Below are 26,854 nucleotides of genomic sequence, written 5' to 3' on the forward strand. Positions count from 1 at the left end.
GAGAAGTGTACAACACGTTGATACGGGGTCGCTGTTACGATCGTTACTCTGTCCATTTTTCCATATCGTTCTGTATCCTATTGTTTTCGTTTAGTCGATATACACACACATATGTATAGTATATATACAGGGTGTTCTAAAAACGTTTCGCAATCCGGAAATGGGGGATTCCTGAGGTTATTCGGTGCAACTTTCTCCTTAGCGAAAATGCAATCCGCGGCTTCGTTCACGAGTTATTAACGAAAAACAGAGACCAATGAGAGGCGAGCTCGGCTGGCGGGAGGCGGCGCCAGCGAGCGCGCGGAGCTCAGTTCCGCTCATTGGCTCGGCCACCTCGCGCCAGCTGATCTCGCCTCTCATTGGTCACTGTTTTTCTTTAATAACTAGTAAACTAAGCCGCGGACTGCATTTTCGCTAAGGAAAAAGTTACTCCGAATAATCCCAAGAATCTCCCATTTGCAGCTTGCGAGACATTTTTGGGAGACCTTGCGTATTATATAGACGTGATGAGAATAGATGTGTGCGCGTCCGCGTGTGGTACGTGTGTGTATGCGTGATCGTCGTGTATGCCGCGTGTGAACGATATCGTGTTCTGATTGTTTATCCCTTTCGGTTTGCGTGTTTGATCAACTCTGGAATAATACTTACGTGTAGGATCGTTTTCGTTCTCGGGTGTCGTGGGCGACCCTACACAAGCAGGCAAAAACAAAACACATGTCACGTTTCACAATCATGTAAAAAAAAACACAAAAGCTCAATCGGAGGAGGTCGGGCGTAATCGTCGCACCTGTCGCGAATATCTAATAATAATATCGAAACAAGATTCTACAGGAAATTATGTTCTCTTTTTCTCTCGTTCTCTCTTTCTCTCTCTCTCTCTCTTCCTCGTTCACCGACACGGAATCCTCCGTTTACCGTGCCTCGTACGACAATAATCGCTACGTTAACATCGAGAAACAAGATCAAGGGTAAAAGGCAAACCATAAAATACCGATAACTACCATAAATGTTACGAACTCGCTAAAGGAACACATCGAACAAAGAGATATTGCGTTTTTTTTTAGGGACGACTCGAATACAGTTACACGATTATTGTTCAACAACGGAGAGAAGATCAATCGAGATAATAACAAACGAAAATGATAGAACGGGGGTTGCATTGCACACGTGTGAACAAAATGCTAATTCGTTCAATGTTCAAACACACGGGTCTAAGATATACGTAATAGTGGCTGAAGTAATACGACGAGAATTTCAATTGATAAGTAAAAATAAAAAAAAGGAATACCACGTAAAAAAAACCACAATAGATAATGGGTCTGAACATGCACAGAACGTGCAGGATACTATCCGATCGTTTCTTTCTTTTTGGGAGGGGGAGACACTCACGTTCCTGGTCCGAACCGTCCTCGGATTTGTCGTCCTTGCTCTTCATGAACGGGAACTTCCGGCTGAACGAGAAGTTCTTCTTTTTCCTGTCCAACGTCGATTGCTGCAACCAATTCATTTTGCTGTCGGTCTCGCTCGAGATTCGGGGGAAATAAAATAGTCGCGCGTGTTCACGGTATCCGGTCATCTGCATCGATCGGCCGATGAGAAGCAAAACCCTGAGTGTTATAATTAGACTGCAAAGATATTAAAATCTCAGACTGGCGTTACATTCTTTTCGAGTGGAATGCATTACTGTTGCTTAGATTAATTTGGAAGATAATATGTTCATTTTGCGGAAAAATCTGCTGTCTATACAGCAAATTCTCCCTAATTGATTAATTAATTTCTAATTAATTCTCCCTCATAAAAATGAACAATTAGAAATAAAAGAAATAACAGAAATAAAAATGGACAATTTGAGAAGACGAGATACGATTATTCCGGCCTCGCGGCTCATTTTTATGGTTACCGGATTGTCAACAATTATAAAAATGGGGTGCAAGGCTCGAATAATCGTATCTCTTCTGTACAATTTAAGTGTCAATTAGGGAGAATTTGCTGTAATTAGATCCTCGTGCAAAATAACAACATCCTAAGCGAGTGGCCAGAAACAGAAACGAAACGTAAACATATTTTCTTCTTCAATTAATTTTAGCACGTCGAAAAAATATTTTTAAATTCTTCGAACGACACTCATTTGACATGCTTATAACGAACAATATAGCAACCAGACTGCATCGTTATTTATGCCCCATCATTATATAGGTTGCACATGAAGTCATCTTTTTCTAAAGAAGACAATCTAGGACACTCCATAAAAATCAATTTCACTGTGCCAAGAAAGCTTGATCTACGAGAGGAACACCCTATCGTCAGAAGAAATAAACTTGCCGGTAACTATTCTTCGTTCTCAATGCTTCAATTTGCTGAAACATCTGATAAAAATATTTTCTTTGCACACACAGATCGATCTTGGGTCGGCTGTGGAAACTTCGAAGATTTCTCTGGCAGAGTATATTGCAGAACAAATGGCCAATTCGGCGATCATTAATAATTCCAGCGTCTGATGCCGCAGAGCGGTTTATCTAAAGACCGTCGTCGGTGTAGGCGAGATTGATTCTTCGAGGAGTGGGTCGATAGGAACACTTACCTTGTCGAGGATGACCGGCATGTGACCTTGGAACTTGACGGAACGATCCCTGGCGCGTTGCTTCCGTTCCCATCGTCTGCGCGACGGAATTATACCAAGGCCTTCCTCCACCCCCTGAGGATTCACTCTCCGGGCCTGCCACCATTCGTCGTCGCTGGCGTTCGTCACGTGCAGGATTTCACCATAACGGAACGCCAAACCGCGGCTTGGCAGACCGTCGTCCTTGTTGGGATCGTAGTCGAACAACGCTCTGCGCGGCAACGAGTGAACATGGAATCAGTTTCGTCGTTATTCGTTGTCTTCGGTAATTGTTTATGAAATGTTCTACAATTTTTTCAATTTTGATATTTCTTCAATATGAATTTTATTAGAAATAAGTGAAGGGTTAATTTCATCTGCCAAATAGTAAATAAGACTTTCAAAAGGGTTAATTTGATTTGTAAAATGGGAAATAAGACTTTCAAAAGGGTTAATTTTGTTTGCAAAATGGGAAGTAAGACTACCAAAAGGGTTAATTTTATTTGCAAAATGGAAAGTAAGATTTTCAAAAGGGTTAATTTCATTTGCATTAATTTTGTGTTTATAGAATGTCCGCTCAAAATTAATGCTAATAAAAGTCTTATTCGCCATCTTGCAGATGAAATTAACCCTTTAACAAGCCTTATTTTCCTTATTACAAATGAAATTAATCCTTTAGCAATTCTTATTTACATAGTTCCACATGAAATTCACTTATTTGTAATTATTTGTAATAAAATTCGTATTAAAGAAATATTGAAATTCAAAAAATTGTAAAACATTCTATAAATAATTATTGTTGATTCATGAAGGAAAATTTGTAATGAAATTTACATTATTTTATAAAGACGTACACAAAATCGTATTAATTTCGAAGATTGAACAAAACGTTGCCAATTTTAATCTCTGAAAAGGCTAATTTTATTTGCAAAAGGGTAGATTCGATTTGCAAAAATATAAATAAAAGCTGCAACATATAATTCGATTTGCAAATTTGAATACGATCCATAAAAGTATTAATTAATATTGAATGCAAAACCTGCAATGTCGTATCAACTACGAAGTAATTAGCGAAAACGTAGGGTTGATCAATTTGGATTTATTTATGATTATAATTCTTGATCATTTTATTCAAATTTTTTTACCGAAGCACTATAGTATTTTATTCATCAAGTGCGTCCGAAAGATGGATTCACTCGGCTCACCTGACATAAAGTGATTTCTTCTGCGAGGTCCTCATGAGGGTGCCTGTCATCATATTCTGCTGGGAGATCTGTTGTTTAAGATCATGGATCTTCGCCTCGAATCTGTTGTAGTCTTCGGGCTTGTACTGTACCACGATCGTCACTGTCTGGCCGGTACCCTGGGCGGAAACGTAGAAATTAATCGAATTGATCAGTCAGGAACACTCCCCGGGGAGTAAATTCGACCGATATTTTGTGCTAACGATTTCTCTATGATTGCACTGCAATTCGATGCATTCGGAAGATCGCGGAACATTCGGTGCATTCGGAAGCTCACGAAACATTTGATGCATTCAGAAATTAATTAATTAAAATTAATCGAACCGATTGATCGGAAACGTTTCTCGCAAGAAAATTAGATCGATTTTCCGTACTTCGATTTCTCTACGATCGCGCTGTAACTACTCGATGCATTTAGAAAATCGCAACTAGACAGCGGATTTTATACATTTCCATAAAAAATGAGTACATCGATCAAATGCATTACATTTAAAAAATTACATTACATTTGAAAAATTTAAAATTGCTCTCGCATTAATTTTGACCAAATGATTGCGAAGAGAAATCAATGTATCCGGAGCATGCAATAAGTGCCGACAATTTTTCTTTCGCATAAAAATCCGCTTATCGTTAAGTAGCTGGCGGAGGGTTCGAGGTTTTTATGCAGCGTGCCCGCCACAAAGGAACGAATGACGGAAACGCTGCGGCGCGGAAACGCGAGAGCGTAATTTCGACGTACCTTGAGGGCTGCGGCGGCCTCTTCATGGGTGGCTGTCCGAAGATTAATGCCATTGACACTGACTATTTGATCACCGCGGCGCAGCTCGCCGCTAAGGTCAGCCGGACCTCCGGCTAGGATGAAGGAAATGAAAATTCCCTCGCCATCTTCGCCACCGACGATGTTGAAACCCAGCCCGGATGAGCCTTTGTTGAGCACGACTGTGCGCACCTCTCTGTAAAAAAGCAACGGGAGATACCTCGTCATTAAAACGTCCAATGATAGACCAACGCGTCGCACGGAATTAACCGTTAACACTTTATCTAGCCGCTGTTTCCCAACGGGTCCTTCAAAATCGAAGAATTTCTTGAAAAATTGTTTTAAAAAACTGCAATCGTACACAATCCATCCATCGAGTTGTTAAGTCATAAATAACGTCCGTTTCTTTATCGGACGTTTATTATGTCTGCTTATTTTTATTTATCTTCTTTGCTTGCTTCTACCAAGCTGCATTGGAAATTGTTTATTACTCGACCTAATATTTAGATCGATTATATTATGATTGTATTTATTATGATATTTATGATATTATGATTATATTATATTATGATATTTAGATCGCGATACAAGGCAACGAGTTCTTTGGGAATTATTATTTAAGGGAGAATGATCGAGCTTCTCTCAGTACACATCTCGGTTATTAAAAATCTATACAAAGTGTCCTAAAAATGTCTCGCAATCCGAAAATGTGGGATTCCTGAGGTCATTTGAAGTAACTTTTTCTTTAGCGAAAGTTTAATCCACGGTCATCGTGTTTTTGCTAATAACTCTTAAGCAAAGCCGCGGATTGCATTTTCGCTAAGGAAAAAGTTACCTCAGGTGGCCCCAGGAACCCCCCATTTCCGGATTACGAGACATATTCAGGTCACCTTGTATATAGTCTTCAGGTTAATAAAGCGTTGATCGAAGTTTTCATTCGATTTATCAAGATTTGTTACTCGATAACGACCGATTTAACTATAAATTTGCAGAGGAACGCGGAAACGGTCGAAAAATTTTCTCGGCAACGGTGAAGGACGCAGTGATTTTCCCACGGCAACGCAAGCGCAGAATGCAACGAGTCAGCTGAAATGCTTCTTTCAGCGACATTGTTTACGCGCGACGAGCGTTATTAAACGTTCGATAATAAACCGTGGCCGCGTAACGTCAAACGTCGATAGTCGCATCGGGGAAACCGTGACGTAGAGAAGTGTCGTGCAAACAATTTCGACCTACAAACACCGATGATTACGAAGCGATTCGTAGTTGCGATCGCTAAATCCTTTTTCATCGCGGCGGAAAGACACCGGGGCGATACTTGCACGGTCTCTCTCTCTCTGTTTCCCGTTCTCATCTGTTGCTCCCGAAGGAATAAAGTTTTTTCATTACCGCCATTAATTGCACCACTTCTCGTGATGCTTTAATTAAAGTCGCCGCGCCGAAATAGACGAGACGAACACGCGTTAAAGCAAGTTTTATGGCGGCGCTGCGCAATCGCCGCGAAGTTGTAAAGCCGAGTTCTAATTAAATATTTGTAATTCGTCCGCGACGTGTTGATTAAACAATATATCGGACTCGCTGTTTAAGCCCCGACAACGTGGGCCATCGATCAACATCGTTCAAGCATTTGTTTCGTACTTGATTCTCCAATCTTTGGTGCCTTTTTCCAAACTTTTCCCGATTTTAACAACTTTTGGAAACATTATCTAAAATTTATTATCTAAATATTATTATTATTATTATATTATCTAACTTTATTATCTAAAATAGTATCAAAATATTTGTGACCTTCATTTTGACACTTTGACGGCCGTTGTCACGCGCACATGACGTCGCGAAAATTTCAATTGTGAAAATAACAAAACAATAAAAATAATAAAACTAAATAATAATAACAAAACATAGCCCATTATATAAATAACAATGTATATCATAATTGTACTATTAAAACAGTGTGTCATGATTATGCTGATCCACTACAACTTCATACTTTTATTTAGATTCGTAAGTGGTAAGAATATTGAAAACGTAATTATGTTATATAAAACTTTGCTTTGTAATTTTAATTCAATTGAATGAAATACCCTAATTTTATGAAATTTTTTAGACTTTTGGCGCGGCCGTCAGAGTGTATACTTTGAATGTATACTTAAATTCTTCTGATGTTCCTGCTATTTTATATGCTAGTAGAATTTAAGAATATTAAAGGAAACAATACATTTTTATCTAATTTCATAATCAAACTTGTCTGCATGGATTATAAGACGTACAATTACGCGACCAAGTACAATTTTATTTCTCTCTTAAACAATTTTAATAAGTCAGAATAAATACATCACTAGACAGTGATGTATTCACTCAAAATAAAAATTGTCTATCTAAATTGTAGGAAATATAAGGTAGATGTAAATTGTACTTTTCCTCTTTAAATAATTGCAATAAGTTGAAATCAACAATATCCTTAAATTTGTCTAATGTTTCTCCAGTTCAGCATTTGACCTATGCATTTCTGTCTCAAATGCAATCTTCTCCCCAATTCGTGTTTCATTCATTCGTTTTAGCCATTAAAGCGTAAAATCCACTGTGTCTAACAATAAGACGCACAAACATATTTTTATTTTAATAATGAAATGAATCATCGAGTAGATTTCATAGATTTATTTTGATTGTTGAACCTCGTGGGATATCAGGCTTGGAGAAAATACGAACGCAAGGTGAGCCATGAAATGCATTCCTGACGGAACCCTGATAACCCTGCCAGTTAATCACGAAGTAGCAGAATCGAGTTCCCGTAGGCATTATTCTGTCACGAGATACAATTCTCCCGTTGACGGGGAACATGAAACAATTTGTGAACGGAACCTCGTTTTCCCGTCTGCCCGATCAACTGTACACGTCGGCACGACGTGATTTTAACGGTTTTGACGGGGAAAGTAGTTCGTCGATATTGGACGCCTGAGAGTCATAAGTTAGCAAGCGCGCAGTATCGGCGCATGAAATTAGCCTTCTCTGTTTCAGGTTTCGCGAATTCGATCGTAAAAAAATCCGTCGACGGAACGCCAGCGGATGCATCTGTCCTGACGGCCGTACTAAAAAGATCCAATTGCTCCGCAAGATAGCGAACCGCGTTTCGAAAATTTTATGTAACAGTTTCTGGGTCATCCGATCGAATAGCTTTGCGGTGTTCTTGCGGAGTTTTAAGGAAAACTTGGAAAGGGAAGAATTTAAAATCTATACTCCATGTTGTTTCAAATGTAAATACTTATCAATCGTAACGTTACAATTTTATGCGTTTGTGACAAAATTGGCTGATTACAATTTAAAACAGTAGGAAGATAAGAAGAATTTAAGAACGTCGATGCCATATTTCGAACTTATAGGTCTACGAAAGACATTTTTTAAATTTTCGTTGCAGGCTCAGATAGAAAAGTTAAAAGACGAGAGATGTTTATTTTTTTGTCATTCCAAGTAGTAGCAAAATTAAAAAGAAAATCATTTCAGTTATCGTTTAGTAGATTAGTCCCTCTGTCATCTAAACAAAATTCGAGTCATTTAGTTCAGCTTTGAAATAGTTAATGCATTTTAAAAGGTGTACAAATACTTTTGTGCGCCGCTGTACATGGTAAAATGTTGAGAAGGTAAGTGAAATAAATTCTCAAATAACTCAACATTTTTATCACTGACCCAATTCATTGTTAAGAGTTCGAAGTTACTTTAAATTAACTTGACTCTAAATTATCTTAACAATGTATTGGGTCAGTGAAAAAAATGTTTTAAGTGAACAATAGCGGTCCTCGTTTCTTACAATGAGGAAAATATGTCTTACGCCACCATGATTTTCACCCACTAATGTATTAATCTAAAACGTCGAGAGATCGTTTTTATTTAGACATCTTCTTTCTTACGAAGAAGCCTTTTCGAGTGCGACGATTTGAAAATTGGATATACGAAACCGGCCATTTTGCCTGGCACGGTGGTGCCGTGCATTATTGTTTCATTAATAATGATAATATAATAATATAATGATATAATGAAATACTAATATACTAATATAATGATTAAATGATAAAATGATATACTAATATAATAATATAATGATACAATAATATATATATATATATATGATTATATAAGAATATAATAATATAATGAAATACTAATATACTAATATAATAATATAATGATATAATGAAATACTAATATACTAATATAATGATTAAATGATGTAATGATATACTAATATAATAATATAATGATACAATAATATATATATATATATGATTATATAAGAATATAATAATATAATGAAATACTAATATACTAATATAATGATTAAATGATATAATGATATATACTAATATAATAATATAATGATATATAATGAAATACTAATATACTAATATAATGATATACTAATATAATAATATAATGATATAATGAAATACTAATATACTAATATAATGATTAAATGATGTAATGATATACTAATATAATAATATAATGATATAATAATATAATAATACAATAATATAGTAACATAATAATATAATATAATAATAAAAATATAATAATATAATAACTTAATATATTCTTACATTGCACTACGCGGAATTGTCGTCTAGTCTTCATGAAATGTCATTGTGAAATGAAATATTATTAGTCAGCGCGCATCTGTTCCTCCGATTGTTCCGCAATCGGCAAGAAATTGCGACACGTGGCGCTTAAGGCGCATCGAGATCGGCAAGCGTCAATTGGATAACGTCCCCGGCAAGTTTCTGATTTCCGAGTCATCTGCATCGCGGGTCTCCCGCGACTTCAATAGCTCTGTCACCGTACTCGCGGCTACACGTGTCAGTCAACCGGTTGACGCTCACCCGAGGCGCCTCGGCATTACGCGCCATTGAGCCTTCTGCTCGCGGGAGCAGGATGTTTCCGCAAAATAGTGCTCGACGTGTTCCCGTCGCATTTCCGGCGGCGAGGAGCCATCGCAGTGCGCAATGGGCGCAACCCGGCGAAATTATCGCGTTAATTGAGGCGCCCATTGAAATTCGACCGTTCGAGGGCTGACTAGACGCGCGAATTTCTGCGGAAACGACAGACAGCCGTGATGCTTCTGTCGCGCGAACGCGGGAAGCTGTTAGACGATCTCGGTCGTCTTGCGTCTAGACGACTCTGCTTCGCTCTGTCAACCTGCGATTTAACTGCAGACGCTTGTTTACCGATACTCGATATCGAAATGTCAATTTGGGGAGTGCCGAGTCGCTTCGTGCCATTGATTGCGGAGAATTTGTCGGGATGCTAATGATTCTTATGGACGAATCGATTTGTTCCGCGTCTGCGGCTGTTTCTTGCTGGTAATTGTGTCAATTTGATTTTATCGGACCAACATTTTTAGACCGAATTTGTACATGTTATATTAATCGAACTGTGAGCGTTTTTTTCTTTAGCAAGATTTTTGAAAATTGTTCTAAAATGTTTGACGTTGTTGTGCAAATTCTGAGAAATTTTTTAATTAGAATAATGAGACGAATATATTTATTGTGTTAATATTATTATATTATATTATATTATATTATATTATTAGATTAACATAATAAATATATTCGTCTCATTATTCTAACTAAAATTTTTCTGAAATCTGCACCACAGTGTCAAACATTTTAGAATTTTCATATATAATTCTATGCGATTATTTACGTGTTATTTTCATGCTAATAACCCAGTCAGGGTTTCAGTAGCGTAATAAAAAAAGAAAGAAAAATTATAATATGTTTACTCTGGGTCTAAATGGGCCCTGGCTCCGCCGGACGAGCATTAATATAAGTGGCGTTAAAATTATAAACGAATAAAAGTATACACAGATTTAATAACGGTTTGTAACGTGTAACAATCGTGAATAATTAAAACGTGTCTATGCCTGGACAACCAGCGGTAACATTTCGAATTTTCGTTTCGGGGAAACGCCCGGTTTTTCGTGAAACCGGGAACGTGGATGGTAGCAAACAGAGTCTTGATCCTAATTAAAATTTTCGTGGGAGTTCGCGCTTATTCAGAACGGTTCATGTGAGCGTTGCCCGACGGTATCTAGGGGATGAGACCTGCCCCCGCATCGAGACCTAGATTCACCCCTGCAACCCTTCTCCGGATTTTAGCCACGGCAGGTCGATTCCCATTCCGTTTCAGAGGAACCACTCAACGCACCGGGCTTCTCGGTTGCGTTAACAAAGACCCCAAATTAGTGGTCGGTCGGTGCAGCTGCGTTTTCAGGTCTCCATTAAGGTCGCGTCGCTATGCACACGGCTGATAAACCGGGAGCTGGCGAATTTACGATAAATTTAGAAGCTTGCCGACCGTCCGCTCGCCTGTTTTTTGCCTGTTTGAAAAATTCGTGACCGGGGCTTCGTCACGATCGGACTTGTCCAACGCGTCCCGCCGCTGTAGTCGTCTGGTTTCGTTCGTGAAAAAGGCAAATCAATTTTTATATGCATTGTTATTTGCATTCGCGGGCCGTCCGGGTACGAACGAAAGCTTCGTCACGTTTCCCAAAAATATTTTGTGCAGATTTTTTAACGATTCGCGTTCGGGGGGTACATACGTTGCAATTTAACGCGACAGTTTTCGGAAATAGTGCCGCGGGCGTCGCGGTTTCAAATAAATAAAATGTTGATTAATTAATTGTTGGCGACATTAACCAGTTATTATTTGCTGTCGACAAAATTCATTGGTTTAGAAGGATCAGCGTTGGGAAAATTTGTACGAAGATAAAAGATAAAAAGTCTAACGAGTAAAAATTTATTCAACACTATTGGATAAATATTCGATCAAATAAAAATGTTTCTAGATAAAAATTTATCCGAAAAAGAATTCATTTGAATAATATCTTAATCAAATAAGAATTTATTCGTATAGAATAAATAATAAGAAAATAATTGATTTGAATAAAAATAATAGCATGTAAAGTGTTTTTTAGTAATTTATCGGTTTATTGCTCCCATATTACTATTTTCGAATTATTCGAATAAAGAAACTTTCGAATTATTCGTATAAAAAATATTCGAATTATTTGTACAAAGAAATATTCGAATAAATAAATGGATTAATGATGTCCAACTCTAAGAAGAATATGTAAATACTTTGATATTCTTTATTAAATTATATATTTTATAAAAGTGTTGTGTTTAAACGAAATATGAAGAAAATCGAACATATACAGTTTAATTGTTTAAAGAGTAGTACCTACTAAAAATTTTAAAAATTCTTTCCTCGTGCAGAATATTTCGGGTTTGACGTAACATTTTAATTGTCCAAAGCACGTCGACGTTTCATTATGTTCGTTATTGTCCAGCGCTGCGTCCTGTTCAAAGTACATATTTCAATGAAAATGGACAGTCGAACCGCAGTTGGGAAAGGAGCCGTTTAATCGGCATAGTGGGTGATTGACATTATAGGAGAGCCGATCAATTAAAAAAAAAAACGAGCGGAGAACAAAGGAACAGCCGGTGAGCACGAGTGGCGTTCTTTAATCAACAGAGCAACTATATTTAGCCAGTAGCTAGCACACAGCACGAAATGTCAATACTCCGTTGCTGAGCGCCATAAAATATTGCAATATCAGGCCCTCTGAAATAGTATCGCGACCAGGTCCACTTGAACATTTTATAAGTTCACGTTCCTCCTTGAGTGTTCAATAAATCCGAGCTTCGCCGACCTTTCTGTTCTATTATAGGGAACGGCCCTTTAAACATTCAGCGGAGCAACCGATCAAATGATTGAATTCTCGAAAGAACGAAAATTTCAACGGAATTTTATTTGTTCCTGTTATATATATACTGGTGATGAACGAATTCCGGATGTTCACGCACTTTTGCGACGCATCCGCGGATGCAAAAGTAATGAAGAAACCTTGAATAATTTTTGTATTATTCTTGGTGCATTAAAATTTCATGCGGATACGTTTGATTTTCATTTTACACTGATTTTAAAGAGTTTGAAGCATGGGAATTGGACAAGTGTCGTAATTAAAGGGTGAACTCGTTAGCAAAATAAAGACGGTCTGCGTCAATTGCAAATCCGAATCTTGATCTTTTTTACTGCTTCATATTTTATTTACTCGTATTTGTTATATGTGCACGACATTTGCACTCCACTAGCAATTATTTCAAACTGTAACTTTAACAGTTGCTTTGGAAAATGTTTTCTGTAAATACGTAGCTTGCGAAGTTTCCCTTCTGAAACGCTATTTCCCGTGGACTTCATTTTATCTTTCTGTATGTTCCACGCGTCGGGGAAGTTTTCAATGGTATTTCTCGCTTCTGGACGTTAAAACTGGGTCATCCCACGCGAAACCGAACACTTTTCGGAGTATCTACTGTTTCAGACTTTGATGCAATTCGAATATGTTGTACTCTTTAGCGGCATGCGAACGTATCCCAGAGGATTTCTAAACATTTTCGAAACTGTTGATTTTACAAGAAATACGCTAGTAGAGTCGATTATTGTAGTATTACCAATTACTGTGCCTGCGGTTTGTTTCCGAGCATAATTAACTTTATATTTATCGGATAAAACGTATTCAATTTCTTTATTCTTTCATTTCGTTTATTTCAGAATGAAAAATATTTTCTTCTCTTATTAAGAAGTAAAAGTAAGAAGTATTTAATTACTAAGAAGTATTTACTTCTTTTTCATTCTTCCACGAATCATTCATTTTGTTCATTTTTTAATAAAAAGATTTAATATTTCTTATTCGATGATCTTAATTATGGCCGAAAATAAACCAAAGCCACAGTAATTAGTCGGCCCAAAGTAACCGGCTCCGCTACCCTAAACTGACACCAATGTTTCAGAAACCTAATCTGATCTAATAATTGCAAAATACTGATCAGACACCCTTATGTTTCATAACTTCCATAATTTAATGACGAAAGTCTGTATCTCAAATGCTCGTAAAATCACTGTTTTTGATAATTTCCTAAAATCCTCTGCGACGCGTTCGCGTACTGCGGGCGTGTTCGAACTCCAATTAAAAAATTCCAAATGTGTCCGACGTCGCGCGGAATGAGCCAGCCGAATACGAAATTAGAAGCTGTCCAACGTTCGCGCACGCATCGTAATTATTTACGGCGTGTTCGGGTCGGTGCGCGCGATGCGCCTTAATTGCATACAACCTGTTGGAAACGTTTCGCTCAAAGCTCGCATGAAACGATCACTGTCACGGTCGAGGACCCGACGACTGATCCGGATCATGAAATATTTATAACGACAGTAACGGGAGAGACGGTTTCATGGTTAATTGACTGCGCATAAGACCGGCGGTCCTCGTTGGCGAATTCATGAATGGGTCCGTTTGGTTACCACGGGTTTGCGCGCACGGTTTATCGCCGGGATCCGGATGTTTGCGCATCCGATGCGCCTGTCGCCGTCGCACAGTTGGCGCGCAGTTTTCGCGTTGCATCGGTTCGGGCACGCTGGAACGCTCGCGGGAGGAAACGTGTTATCGTCGGAAATTCAATTTTTCGAAACTGCGAAACACAGTTGTCAAGCTCTCGTCCGCATTATGTCGCGTTCCAGCGAGCCGAGGGGCCGCCACTGAAAGCAAAACGACCACTTGGCCGAGCTCACTGTGGAATGCAGCCTGTCGAGAACATCGACGCAATCGCGGAACGATGACAGCATTCTTTCGCATCTCGGAGAAATGCGTTTTATTTTTAGTCCCGGCGACACCTCGAATGCTATGATACTTTGTATGGTCCGACGCAGGATAATTCATGTTTTCAAAGGTGTTCCCGTATTTTGGGGATGATTAGAGGTGGGGGGAGACTCGTGCGAAGCGTTCAAACGAGAAGCAATATTTGGCATTTTTTTTATAGCATAAGACCTTGATGAAATTTTTAACTAATTGAATTTGTAATTGAGCCGCTGGGCTTAAAAAATGCAAAATTGTCTAACTTAATTATGGAATAAATATAGTCTAAATAATTATTATTATGAAGGACGTTAGTTCACACACACACGCGACGCGTAAGTATTATTATTACAAAGAAAATGTCCTTTGATTTTTCGTTCTAAATTGAAGGAAAAAAAAAATACTAGACTGCACGTCGTCGACGGGGAAGAGGTCCATAAGGAATAACGTGTACCATTTCCAATAGAAGTCGCTAAAACGTAACGGAAAAAAACATTTTGTATCTCGAAATGTTGAAGAATATATGTGCCAAGTGGCGATAAATATTATCGAGGTTTTGTGTTATAAAAATATTGCCAAATATCCACCTCTCGTTTGAACACTTCGCATGCAAAATTCTTTTAAGACACAACGGGGAACTCGTTTTACAGGATATAGGGCTAAATGGCTATGATTATATTATCAGACTTTGTATACCATCGCGGAAATTGCCACAGCTACTATAATTATGTTAACGCTGACATATTACGAGTCATTGGGCACACCTGTGACAAACTGCATCGAATCGCTTCTACTTCATTCTCTGCAATCTGTATGCACTTCATTAACTGCTCCACGTAAACATTTACAATCCACTTGAAACAGTGTAATTTCGCTATGAAATTCATTACATAGAAATCGTCGAATAAAATCGACTCGTAACGCCGTTTTAACGAAATGATTTATATCGGTCGTTGGGAAAGTAATTTCGTTCTTTGATCGACGGAGTTATTAGCTCTGTAACTTCGCGAGAAAAAATCGTAGTAACTTCATTCGGCCCTCAAATTAAAGGGGAAAGTCCGATCTTTACGATACTATGAACGGCATACTCGAACAAAATTTTTTCGGTTCCATAGAGGGCGTTAAACTTTGCACTTTTTTGGTATCACGAACATTAGAACGGTATCCTCAGATTTAGGGCACTGTCGTGGGGATGCATGATATCAAAATTAGAATACGCTATCATAAAATAGAGACTTCATGCTTTAATTTAATAAGAAAATCATGGTTTTATGACAGTTTTTACCCGAGCTACAGCTGTTCAAAGATCGACAATTTTTGGTTGATCTTGTTTTCTCGCGAATTTACAGAACTAATTCTTCTGTTGGTCAAAAAATGAGATTAATTTTTGATGCAACTAAATACAGCACTTTCGATAGTGTCTTGTGTTATAAAAAAATGGTCAAATATCATCTTTCGTTTGAACACTTCGCATGCAAAATTCCAATCTAAAACGGGAAGGCAATAGAATTCACGAGGATAGTCTAAAATAATTGCCAAACATTGAATCATTTATTGGCGATACGCATGAGAGCTGACGGTCTCCCCCAAGTTCAATCGTAGAGGGGGCAAAAATACAACAAAGCAACGAATGTACACAGATCAAGGTAGGGGTTCCAGCTGATTCAGCTCCGCCTGCGCAGTCCGCACGGAGCTGCGGCGTCGATGCGTGCACATTTCACGCACCTGTTCGCCACTGTTCCGCAGTGACGTAATATCCGCGGATTCGGCAGAGACATACAAATTGAGAGAGAGAGAGAGAGAGAGAGAGAGAGAGAGAGAGAGAGAGAGAGAGAGAGAGAGAGAGAGAGAGACAATAAGAGTAAGAGAGAGTAAGAAAACGAGACAATAAAAGTGAGAGAGAGCGAGAAAGCGAGAGAATAAGAGTGAGAAAGAGTGAGAAAGCGAGAGAATAAGAGAGAGGAGAGAGAGAGAGAAGGAGACAATAAGAGTAAGAGAGAATAAAAAAACGAGACAATAAGAGTGAAAGAGAGAGAGAAAGCGAGAGAATAAGAGTGAGAAAGAGCGAGAAAGCGAGAGAATAAGAGTGAGAGAGAGCGCAAGAAAGTGAGAGAATAAAAGCGAGAGAATAAGAGTGTGAGAGAAAGAGAGAGACAAACAAAATGTCACTAGGTCAAGAGAAGCTTAACACGTTCAGGTCCGGACTGACAGACTCGGTCACGAGATAAGCGACGTTCCAAATAAAACTTTAAGGATCGGCGCGACTGATGTCCCATAAATTAGTATTAACTACCCTACGCGAAGGGTGCCGCACCTCGAGGTGTCCCTCGCACTGGCAACGATAACCAATTGCCTGGCTCCGCCTTTTGTCCCTACAAATAGCAAACGTGCTCAGTGGAGACGCAGTGTCGCTCTGGGATTTGAAAGAACAACCCCCTAAGGTGTTAACCAGGGAGGACGAATCAACTGATCGTTCGTCGTTATTAATTCAACTAATCATTCTTTCGCTTTAGTATGTCGTTGGAACATTGTTGCTACAATGTCGTGTCTAACTCGTTTGAAAGCTTTGCAAGTTACTGATTCGGAAAACCAATTGGTTGACATATTAAGAATCATCTGAATTGGTGTCGTTTCTGTTTTAACCACCTGTCCCTGTTTTAATCACCTGTGTACCTAACACTAGAATAATTGCTTTCGTAATTCTTTCATCTTATTATGTCTTAATAACTAAGTTAGTACAATATTGTAACTTGTTTTAAAGCTTCGCAAGTTATAGACTTGGCAAACCATTTACTTGTCACATCAAAGAATCGTCAGAATTGGTGTCATCACAGTTTTAGCCACCTGTCCGAATTTGCATCTCTGCGACCTTCTCTGGAATGATTGCTTCCGTAATTCGTCTGACGATTATTACGATATTGTGTTTAACTTGTTTTAAAGCTCTGCAAGTTGTAAAGTTGAAAACCTAATAAAAATAACCTAGAATCATCGGAGTCGTCCTTATGATTTGAGCTATGCATCCCAATTTGCGTCTGTGCAGGCAATTCTGGAACAATTGCTTTCGCAATTGATTTCGTCATTCAATATTATGATGAATATTACGTCCAATATTGTGTCCAATATTGCGTCCGACTCGTCTGAAAGCATTGCAAGTCGCGGGCTCGAAAACTGCCGCGACTAACAAGCTAAGAGCCGGCCATCAGAAGCCCCGCACCTTTAGCATCTTATCAGCCTAGCGCCCTGGTGTCCCCGCGTATCGCGATCGCAGCTCGGTTCGCCGTGTCTAAACGTTCCGCCATGACGTCCGGAGACACCCGAACGTGTTAATCGCAGCGACAAGAGCGGATTCCGATCGGAATCGAGCGGATCGAAGCCGGTGGATCGTGGCCATAGGTATCGTCGTCGCGAGAGGACACGGTCCGGAGTCCGGTTGATGAATGACCCGGGATCTCTGCACCGATACGTAATAAATTCTCGGCGGACGGTCTGCTTTCTCTGATCCCCGTCCACGAGTCGTGACGATCCTCCTCTCTTTTTCCGAACCGACCGGACCATCGCAGCCCGTTAATCACGCGATACCGGCCAATTTCCATTAATCACTCGCGCGTCTGGACTCGGCCCAGAGAACGTTAGTGGGTCAAGGGAGCCGCGCAACTTTCAACTTGACAGAGCGACGACGCCGCGATTTTACCTCGAACTCGATCGATCGGCAACAGGAGATCCTCGGGCGCAAGATGGATCGCCATCGCGAACGGATCGGAGCCTCTAAAAAGAGACGAAGCCCCTTTTTTTCCCCGCTGCGCGGTAGAAACTGGCACAACTGTCGCACAGCTCGTCGGGTGTCGATCGGAACCCGATTCGATCCGGCACGTGCTCGTTGGGCTAGATTCTACCTGTCACCGAACATCCCCTGGAATAGATCCTCGAGATCTCGTCGATCATCCGCCTGGAAACGGCGAACCATCGGAGCCGTCCAGAAAGAAGCTCACCTCGATCACTGCCCGGAACGACCGCACTCGGCACAGATCCAACACGATCACCAGTTCACGACCGTCGGTCTTTTATCGTCGGTCGTCGTCGCCGTCGTCGTCGTTTTTATCGTCGTCGTTATGTCCCGTCGCGCTTCGAGAAATACTGCGCGGACATCGCGTGGCGGATTCCGCGGGACGCGCGGCCACGCTTGGTGCGTGTGCCCGCGACGCACCTGTTCTCCGGCAGTGACGTAACCTTCACGGCATAACACGCACGGCGCCCCGATTTTCAGGCTCGCGGCGGCGGGGCGGAGCGGAATTGCGAGCCGATTGCGGGCTAAACTCGAGCGGGAGAGGAACGTGCGCAGCTGGCCGAGGAAACGAGCGTTCGACGAGCGAGATGATTCCTAGAGGGTGGCGAAAGGTAGCTCCACGTCTCGGACACGTCCCGACGTCGGGGGCGTCGCGACGGATTAAAGGCCGCATAGGTGGCCGTCGTGTCGCCATGCGCCGCGCCGCGTCGCGCCGCCGAGGCGGCCGGCCCCCGCGGCCTATCGCAGATCGATAGAAATAAGCTGAGACTCGCACACTTCCACTACCTCTGCCACCCCCTACCTTGCAGCCGCCGACGCGGACGCCGACGCCGACGCCGACGCCGCGACGCCCCTTCGACGGGGATCCACGATTCTGGAAATAGGGCAACGCGCGGCCGAATACGCGTCGCTGAAGCTAACGCCGACGGTTCTTACTTTCGATTTTGATTCGGTTACGCCGGATCATATGCACGCAGCCACCCCCGGCTCATTCTTCAGGTGGTGGAAGCCTTCCGGGTGAACCGGACCGCTCGGTGCGCCGGAATTTGGCGGGCGACGAAGTTAACCCTTGTGTCGATAATCGACGTTGTCGACGGTGTTCTACAACCTGGGATCCGGCCACCCCTATAAGGAGCTCTTATACTACGTTATTGTATTATATAATTATATAAATATTAATTTTTATTTGTTTTACATTTATTAACACGATAGAATTTTTTATCGATTGGCTGGAGAATTTTTATTTTTTCCTACCCTCATTATATTTACATATAGGGATATATTTACATACATACACCCTATATTTACATTATAGGGATACTTATACACCCCTGTCGTTCAATTTTAGTAATTTTCTGATAAGAAAATTGTAGACTCGAAACAGATATCGATAGGAGATGTGCCAAATAACGACGATCTGACCGGATATTGAAATATTTGACCGGAAACAGCAAATGTTTTGGGGAGAATGTGTAGAAAAAATTGCATTTTCAAGTAACTCATATCATTAAGTTCACTTGCCACGTTAGGAAATGATAAACTAGAAGTGCAACCCCTATAGATTTCGAAGAAATCGTTCAGAACAGACATAATCATTAGACCGCGGATTTTATGCATTTATTGTAAAAATTATTAGATGAAATTTAAAACATCGGATGAATTTTTCAGATTTGACAATGTTTATATATTATTTTCAACTTACTGAAACGATTGAAGAAGGAAAGAAACTACCACTTTGCTCTTGTTCAGTGCAATTGATAAAGAATAATTTAATTATTAAATAATAATTAAATAACGTTAAATAATCATTAATAATCTAATAATAATAATTAAATAACATGTCGCGATTAACGTAAATACCATAATAAAACGATAGCAAATTATTCGAATTATTCGTAGAATTCGAAAACGATAGGGTTAGGAAATGATTTTAAAGAAAGCATTTCACGAGTTATTAAAGTGCTAAACCAGTCACTTTCGAGTCACTTTCGATTTCAATTTGCTCCCTTGCTATTTCAACCAGTACTCCAACCTGCTGCACGAATGCATTTTTCTTAATTTTCATTGAATGTTCGTTATCTGCGACGGGAATCAGAATATATGATTGGAACCTGCTGGGAACGCAATGAATAATCGGTCACTTTCGATTGCGGTTCACGTTCATTGTGTCACCGTCTTTTCCACCCGTTAGGTTACCGCACCCCTTCTGAATTTACCCCTCGTTTCCTTCCGCGTGGATTCAGTTTCACAATAATGAAGGTAAACTGCTGAAACTTGGGGGAGACATAATGAATAAACAGCCTTCCTCGATTTCCATTCATTTCCATTCATTTCCATTCACTCTCAATGCACCCTTCTCTTTTTCAAAGGGTTCCCGAATTGTTTTTTTGTTCTCATCGGCTGTTAATCGAAATCGGCTAGAAATAAAGGGCCTTTCAGTAGGGTCGCTACATTTTTTAATTGCGCTCGTATATATGTATTTGACATGGTTTTTCTTCTATTTCTTTTCAGATTCTCATTTATTACTTTATTTGATACTTTTAATTGTTATTTTTAGAGAAATAAAAAACTACACACTCGAACGAATTTATTACATTCTATTATCAAGGAAGACAGTCGATTCTCTGAAGCAAAAATTCGGCGAAATGATTATTTCAAGAAACGGAGTTATCAGTCACCCCGTTTACGCGATTTAATGAGCTTTCTCTTTTATTTAACAAAATTATTGCAGCTTCCGTAATGAAAAATTCTAGTTTTGTATCGATCGAGCCAATTGTTCTATTTGTTATATTCAGCGAACCCCGAAACAACGCGAGTTCTTGAATTCACTAATTTTCCCGTTCTATTCACCGTGCGCTCCTTTTGAAACGGGGCCAACTAAAATTTGTCGAGGGAACACGCACCCACTTTCGACGTTGGCCCGTTTTCATGAATAGTTTTTCGCGGGACGTTTCAACGGCTGATGGAGAGCAACATGTGCTCCTGATGCTGGCACTTCGCCAACATTTGTTTTTATTTATTATATTTTAATGCGCGCTGGCTGTTCGCGAAACGCGCGCACAAAACAAAGAAAAATGAAATGTTCACAGAGAGCGGTATTTCTTAATTACCCTCAAATCTATTATAGTGCATAAAATCTGCCGTTAAACTCTGTGCAATCGTATGTTGTTTGAAGTCGGTAAATATTCGTACTATTTACAAAAACCTTCCGATCAAATATCTTCGAAACTAACGAATTCTCGACGTAAATAGCTCGCTACTTTTCTTTTTTGTAGTGAATAACGGGCTGCATCGGCGAGTGCATTCAACAAATATACAATTTGCCTTTTAAGGATTGAGATATTACCGAAGAAACAATTTAATTTCATTTAAATCAATTAATTAAACAATTTTTATATTATACATTGTTCTTTTCGGAAAATTGAAGATATTATTTTACCCCATTTTCATATTTTATTACTTTCAATTCATACTATATTAATAAATAATCAATTTATTACTAGAATTACCAAAAGTCAAAATGACTGGTTTCTGATTTTTTCTTTTACAGTTTCTGATGCTATAACAATGTTTTTGTTAGACATTTTTGTCTTCATTGAAGCAGATATTATAATAAAAATCGTAGGAAGTATAAATAAATCTAGCCTTGTCATTGTTATAAAACAGTAATAGTTCTAGTTAATTTAATGTTTTATTATCTTCCTATAATCATCTAGGAAATTATACCTGAATTTTTGCACTATGTTTTGTTTTTTCGCAAAATTAAAAATACGAGTTTATCCCACTTTAAGGGGGTTGCATTCTTTCTTTAATCATTTTAGTAGGTCGAAAGTAACACATTGATGTTACTAAATGTTTTTACTCTTTCTACGCTGTTTAACAATATGAATATTCATTTTTGCCATAAATGCAACAATTCCGCAGTCAATTCATTTCAATTCATACCACGTTATCACGGAATCAATTTCATTTCATCTTACATTAACAGTAAACCTACCACGGTCAAAATGACCGACTTTTTATTTTACGATACTACAAACTTTGGAGACTTCTTCGTGGAAAATGATTGAATAAATATATATAATAATATACTATTGAAACAAGTCTCATAATTAAAACTTTACAAAATCCAAATGAATTCTACCTTTTCACTCTTATGAGTCAATGTACGCTAATCATCATTACAGGTCGGTTGGTTTAGTGTTAAAGATAATAATCATCTACAAAACTACATCACAATTTTTATGTATGTTATTAATATCTTTATCTCAGACTTGTAGCTATGAATTTTGCATACTTTGACTAACTTTGCATTGAGATATTTAAAATTTTTATTTTCAATTAGCAATATCTTTAAATAAAAGTATTTAAAATCTGCAAAATTAAAAATCCTAGTCTACCCGGTGTCCGACAACAACAACAATCCCGAAGAACACACTGAAAGCCGATATTTCCAAAGAAGCGCACCCCTCAATCTATCAACCAGCCGACGAAAGACGTCTGCTCTAGCACCCCAAGCCCCGACAAATCTTTCCACAAGATTGTCGCGCGAATCCCATATTTCCGAGCCGACAGCAGACGTTGCTAAAATCATCGGCGCGGCCGGGCCGCGGAATAAGTATAATATGAAATCCGAATTTGCCGAGGGGATCGTGTACGCGTATCGCATCGGCGCGTAGGCGCGGCCGTGGATCGAATTTCAATAAAGCAGCTGCGGCGGAGGGAGCGGATCTGCGAGCGGATTCGCGACGCGTTCCCAGAAATCGCGATCGGCGCAATGATTTCCCTCGCGGGGGTGGCTCGCCGGCAGGCGGCGTCGATGAAATACGGCGAGCGGGCGAGCGTGTGCGACCATCGCATCGCAACTAGGTCAATCGAAGAACCGATACGTTCGAGAGAAATTTCCATTCTCGCAAGGCTGGCTCCGATTACGCTTGCCGCTGCAATTAGCCGCGCGATCCACGCCTGTACGAATCTGATACGCGCGGCTCCGCGCCGCGCCGTGTCGCGTCCTCCGCCGATACTCGTCGTCAAAGCGGAAGGATACAAGCGTATCTGCGTGAGCCCCTGCCCAGAAAATCCCGGTCGAGGGTGTATCTGACGAGGATATCGAATCGATGCTTCGATTCGACGATCCCGGATCATTCTGCTTTCTCTTACGAGAGGATCTTGCGAAAGATGCTCTCTTGCAACGTCAAAATTGTAACATATTCTATCGGGATTATGGCTTAGATTATTTCTCAAATGAATACGATATTAATTCTTTTTCTTAAAAAGCTTTATTTTACTTATACGCGGTACTGGGATCACTAACAGTCAGAGCGCGGTGTGTTCTAACGACACCGACGATGGTATATCGCGATATCTTTGATATACAGTTTACATCACCGTCGGTGCGCGCTGACGGAACCGGCGGAAACATAATCTGATATTTTCGAATCTCAGTCCAAAGTAAACTATAGATTAATTTTTGTCCGAGGCTAAAGTTTCTTTTCGATATATTCAATAATGGTGAAACTGCGAATCTTTGTGCGAAATAAAAACGATCTTGGGTCGTTTGGACAACGAAGATTGGTCAAGTAGAAATTTTCTTTTCCCTTTAATAATTTCAGTGAGCTATGAATAATACACAGATGTCCTTAAATTTTTTTAGATTTTATTTATTACTTTTATTTTATATTATTATTATATTACTATATTATTTTATATTATTATTATATTACTATATTATTTTAGTTATTATTATTATATTACTATATTATTTTAGTTATTATTATTTTTATTAAATCATTCTTTTAAATTTCAACTATCCATTTTTATTATAAACGCATCAAATCCGCGGTCTAGTCATTAACATAGAGATACAATTTCTTGTATAACAGAAGTCAAATGCAATTTTTTTTCCCTCTTATTGCCAAAATCAGAGCGGTAGAATAACTACTTTTTAAACTTTGAGCAAGATTTTTAAATTCAACGTTTCCGCTTTTCTTCAATTTATCGAACGACTTCGTTTATTAGTCTGCCTATAATATACAGTTACTAAATTTTTCAATATTTCTCTTCCTTTTCTGTTTTTTTTTTTTGGTTCATAATCTAACGCTCTCTGTCGTCAGCAACTGTGCGCGGTCTTTCGTTGGAAGAATTGACGAACTTTCGTCGTAAACGCATAAAATCCACAGTCTTTTGTAAGTAAACTCGACAAAATTTTCCGGTCGGAGATCCCACTTTCGAGATTTCTGGGACTGCGAGCAGCGGATCGATGCCCACGGCCATCTGGCCCTCGAGAACGGCACGCGTTACACCGAGTCACCATGTGTGCTCCATCGAGCGTGTACGAAATCGGAAGCCGGCGTGGAACGGTTCGACGAAGGAAGAGGAGCTCAAGGACGTCGGACGTCCTTTAATAAAGAGCAGGGTCGAACGGCACTCCTTGTACGCGGCCGTGACTCCGCGCGTCGCGTTTTATCCGAGGCTCTTTTTGGGTCAAGTCCAGGCGTGATTAAAGTTCGTCCGCGGGACAGGCTATCGGGTCCCCCGTTTAATTAACGGAACACCGAAAAAGGCGGCCGTGGAACGGCGAAAGCTTTCGACTGTTCCGATCCGGCACGTTACAAAACAGCCGGTCTCATTTGCTTAATGAAATGACAAGTTTGTTTGCCGGTGATCCGACGTTCGCCGGCTGAAAGCGAGCCGGCCGGCTCTCCCTCGTTCGACGGCAGCTTTAATTTTCGGGATGAAAGCAGCCGTTGTCTCCGATTCGCGGACTTTTTGTCCAGTTTTCGCCGAGTTTCCCCGGGAAAATTAAGACTGCGCGGATCGCCGGCAGATTGAAACATTCGAGGCCGGAGTTTCCCGCTGAAATCGTCGCCGAAAGATTGCAAAAGCTGTTGCGCGCGGAATGCATATGCTGCCTACACCGGCCGCCTTTTCTCGCTTTCGTTCGTGATGCAACGGAAATCCGCGCAATCCTGTGCGACGCATCGGGAAAATTGAAGAAAATAAGCTGCTACGTCTTGCGACGCTCGCGAAGAAACATTTGTCCAGAACGTCGAGTGCGGTTGCGTCGTGTAAACCGGGCTGGAAAATAATTATTTGTGCATAGGTACGTTCAGTGTCGATATTCATAAATTGGATAAGCCAAGCTTCATGCAACTTAACGGTAACAAGGTACACTAATTTAGAGACGAATGAACTATATTTAAATAAAACATGCAGCATCGTTCGTCATTGTACCAGCAAACGATATTTCCCATTTTGCTTCATTTTCTGTAAATGTTATGTGTCAGGTTCGATTTGAATTTAAATTAATAGGTTGAACATATATGCTGTTAGGGTGAACAATATTTTCTGCAAGGAAATATGTGTTACATAATTGAAGGGTTAAAATCGTTGCACTAAATTCTGCGATAACTTGTTCGGATAACTTGTTTAATCAATCTTGTTGCGCTTTGATATAATTTTTCTGTTGCTTCATAAGCGACGAGATAGACGTCCGTATTAACCTTTACTGTACACCAATGAAATTTTATTGCAAAAGAAAACATTTCTCGCGAGCTCTTTTCGTCGATCTTTTTTTATACGTAAGTTACAATTTTAAAGAATTTTAAATAATTTTATATTTTAAGGAGAACACTGTTACAATTTTAAGAAAAATACTGTTACGATTTTAAGATAAACACTGTTACAATTTTAAGAAAAGCACAATTACAATTTTTAAAAAAGCACAATTACAATTTTTAAAAAAGCACAATTACAATTTTAAGTAAAGCACAATTACAATTTTAAGAAAAGCACAATAAGAATTTAAAAAACGACGCATCTACAACTTAAAAAAAAGACACTGTAATTTTCATAAAATCCTCGTTCTCTCTTATTTTCGAACGTCTGAAGAATGCCCAATAATTTGCCGACCAAAAATAATAGATACCTTAAACGTGACTAGCCGTTTGAAATTGTTGCGGTGTGGGTGTCGCACCCCTTCCGTGCTCCGCGGAATTTTTATGCGACGCGTACAGCAAAGGTTAAGGACGTAGAAAGTGTCGGATGATCGTTTTGAAAATGTCTGTGACCAGAATCGATAATCATTCCCCCGGACAAACAGCTTTTTCAGTAGCGAGTAACACATTCGCTGTGTGCTTAACAAAGATGTCGGTCAGAAGGCCGCTCGAAGCGGCTTGAAGAAAGTCGCCATAATTGTCCGGGCAACTATACGGCTCCTTTCCCCGTCGTCCGCTCTGTTTGTCAAACATGGAAACGCACTCGGGTACGTTGGTTCGGTATCGAGCCAGGCCGGCGAAAAAGCACGTACAAGCGAAAGGCGGCTTTCTGCAGTCCGGGATACCGTAGACAACGCCGCGGTGCGAGCGATGCCCGCCACTTCCGGTGGATCCTTTGTTAATTGCGGATGGCACTTGACCTTGTTCCTGCTTGGAGCACGTGGCTCGAGTTACTCGGAAAAAGTGATCCCTGTGTTAAACACGCCGACCGAGGACGGTTTAATTAGCGAGCCGGCGAGTGTCTTCCGACTCGGAATATATCTCGTCGCACTTTTCCTCTTAAATTCGCGGTTCGCGCGGTGCTCCCTCAAAGGCATCGCCTATCCTCGCCAATTTAGAATTTAGAATGAACTTTAGAATGAATTTTTATTTGAAACCAGCTTCAAAAACAGTTTGTTTCAGACAGCGCCTCGGCATTTGTGCATTTAAAACGATTACAAAAAAATGGCTTGTTTCAGGGAGCGCCTTGTAATTGTTCTATTTGAAACGATCCCAAAAAGTAGTTTATT

General features: G+C 39.8%; 1 protein-coding gene and 1 long non-coding RNA gene across 14 annotated transcripts in view; one reads left to right on the forward strand and one right to left on the reverse strand.

Moving 5' to 3' along the window:
• The window catches only part of LOC117223970 (discs large 1), a 950,943-nt gene that overhangs the window by 14,907 nt on the left and 909,182 nt on the right, over positions 1-26,854 (reverse strand). For 11 of the 13 annotated variants that reach the window (XM_076522026.1, XM_076522020.1, XM_076522022.1 and 8 more), the window contains 5 exons: positions 4,583-4,796; positions 3,805-3,962; positions 2,582-2,831; positions 1,390-1,492; positions 649-687 (listed from right to left, as the gene is read on the reverse strand). In XM_076522026.1, coding sequence (XP_076378141.1) covers positions 649-687; positions 1,390-1,492; positions 2,582-2,831; positions 3,805-3,962; positions 4,583-4,796 — 764 coding nt within the window. The remainder of the gene's footprint in view (positions 1-648; positions 688-1,389; positions 1,493-2,581; positions 2,832-3,804; positions 3,963-4,582; positions 4,797-26,854) is intronic. The other 2 variants (XM_076522024.1, XM_076522019.1) reach the window with 1 other exon arrangement.
• On the forward strand, positions 1,864-3,729 carry LOC143259502 (uncharacterized). Its single transcript, XR_013033444.1, has 2 exons — positions 1,864-2,324; positions 2,397-3,729. It is a non-coding gene; the product is annotated as an uncharacterized LOC143259502 (long non-coding RNA).

The sequence above is a fragment of the Megalopta genalis genome, chromosome 5 (genome assembly GCF_051020955.1).
Source record: "Megalopta genalis isolate 19385.01 chromosome 5, iyMegGena1_principal, whole genome shotgun sequence".
Lineage (NCBI taxonomy): Eukaryota > Metazoa > Arthropoda > Insecta > Hymenoptera > Halictidae > Megalopta > Megalopta genalis.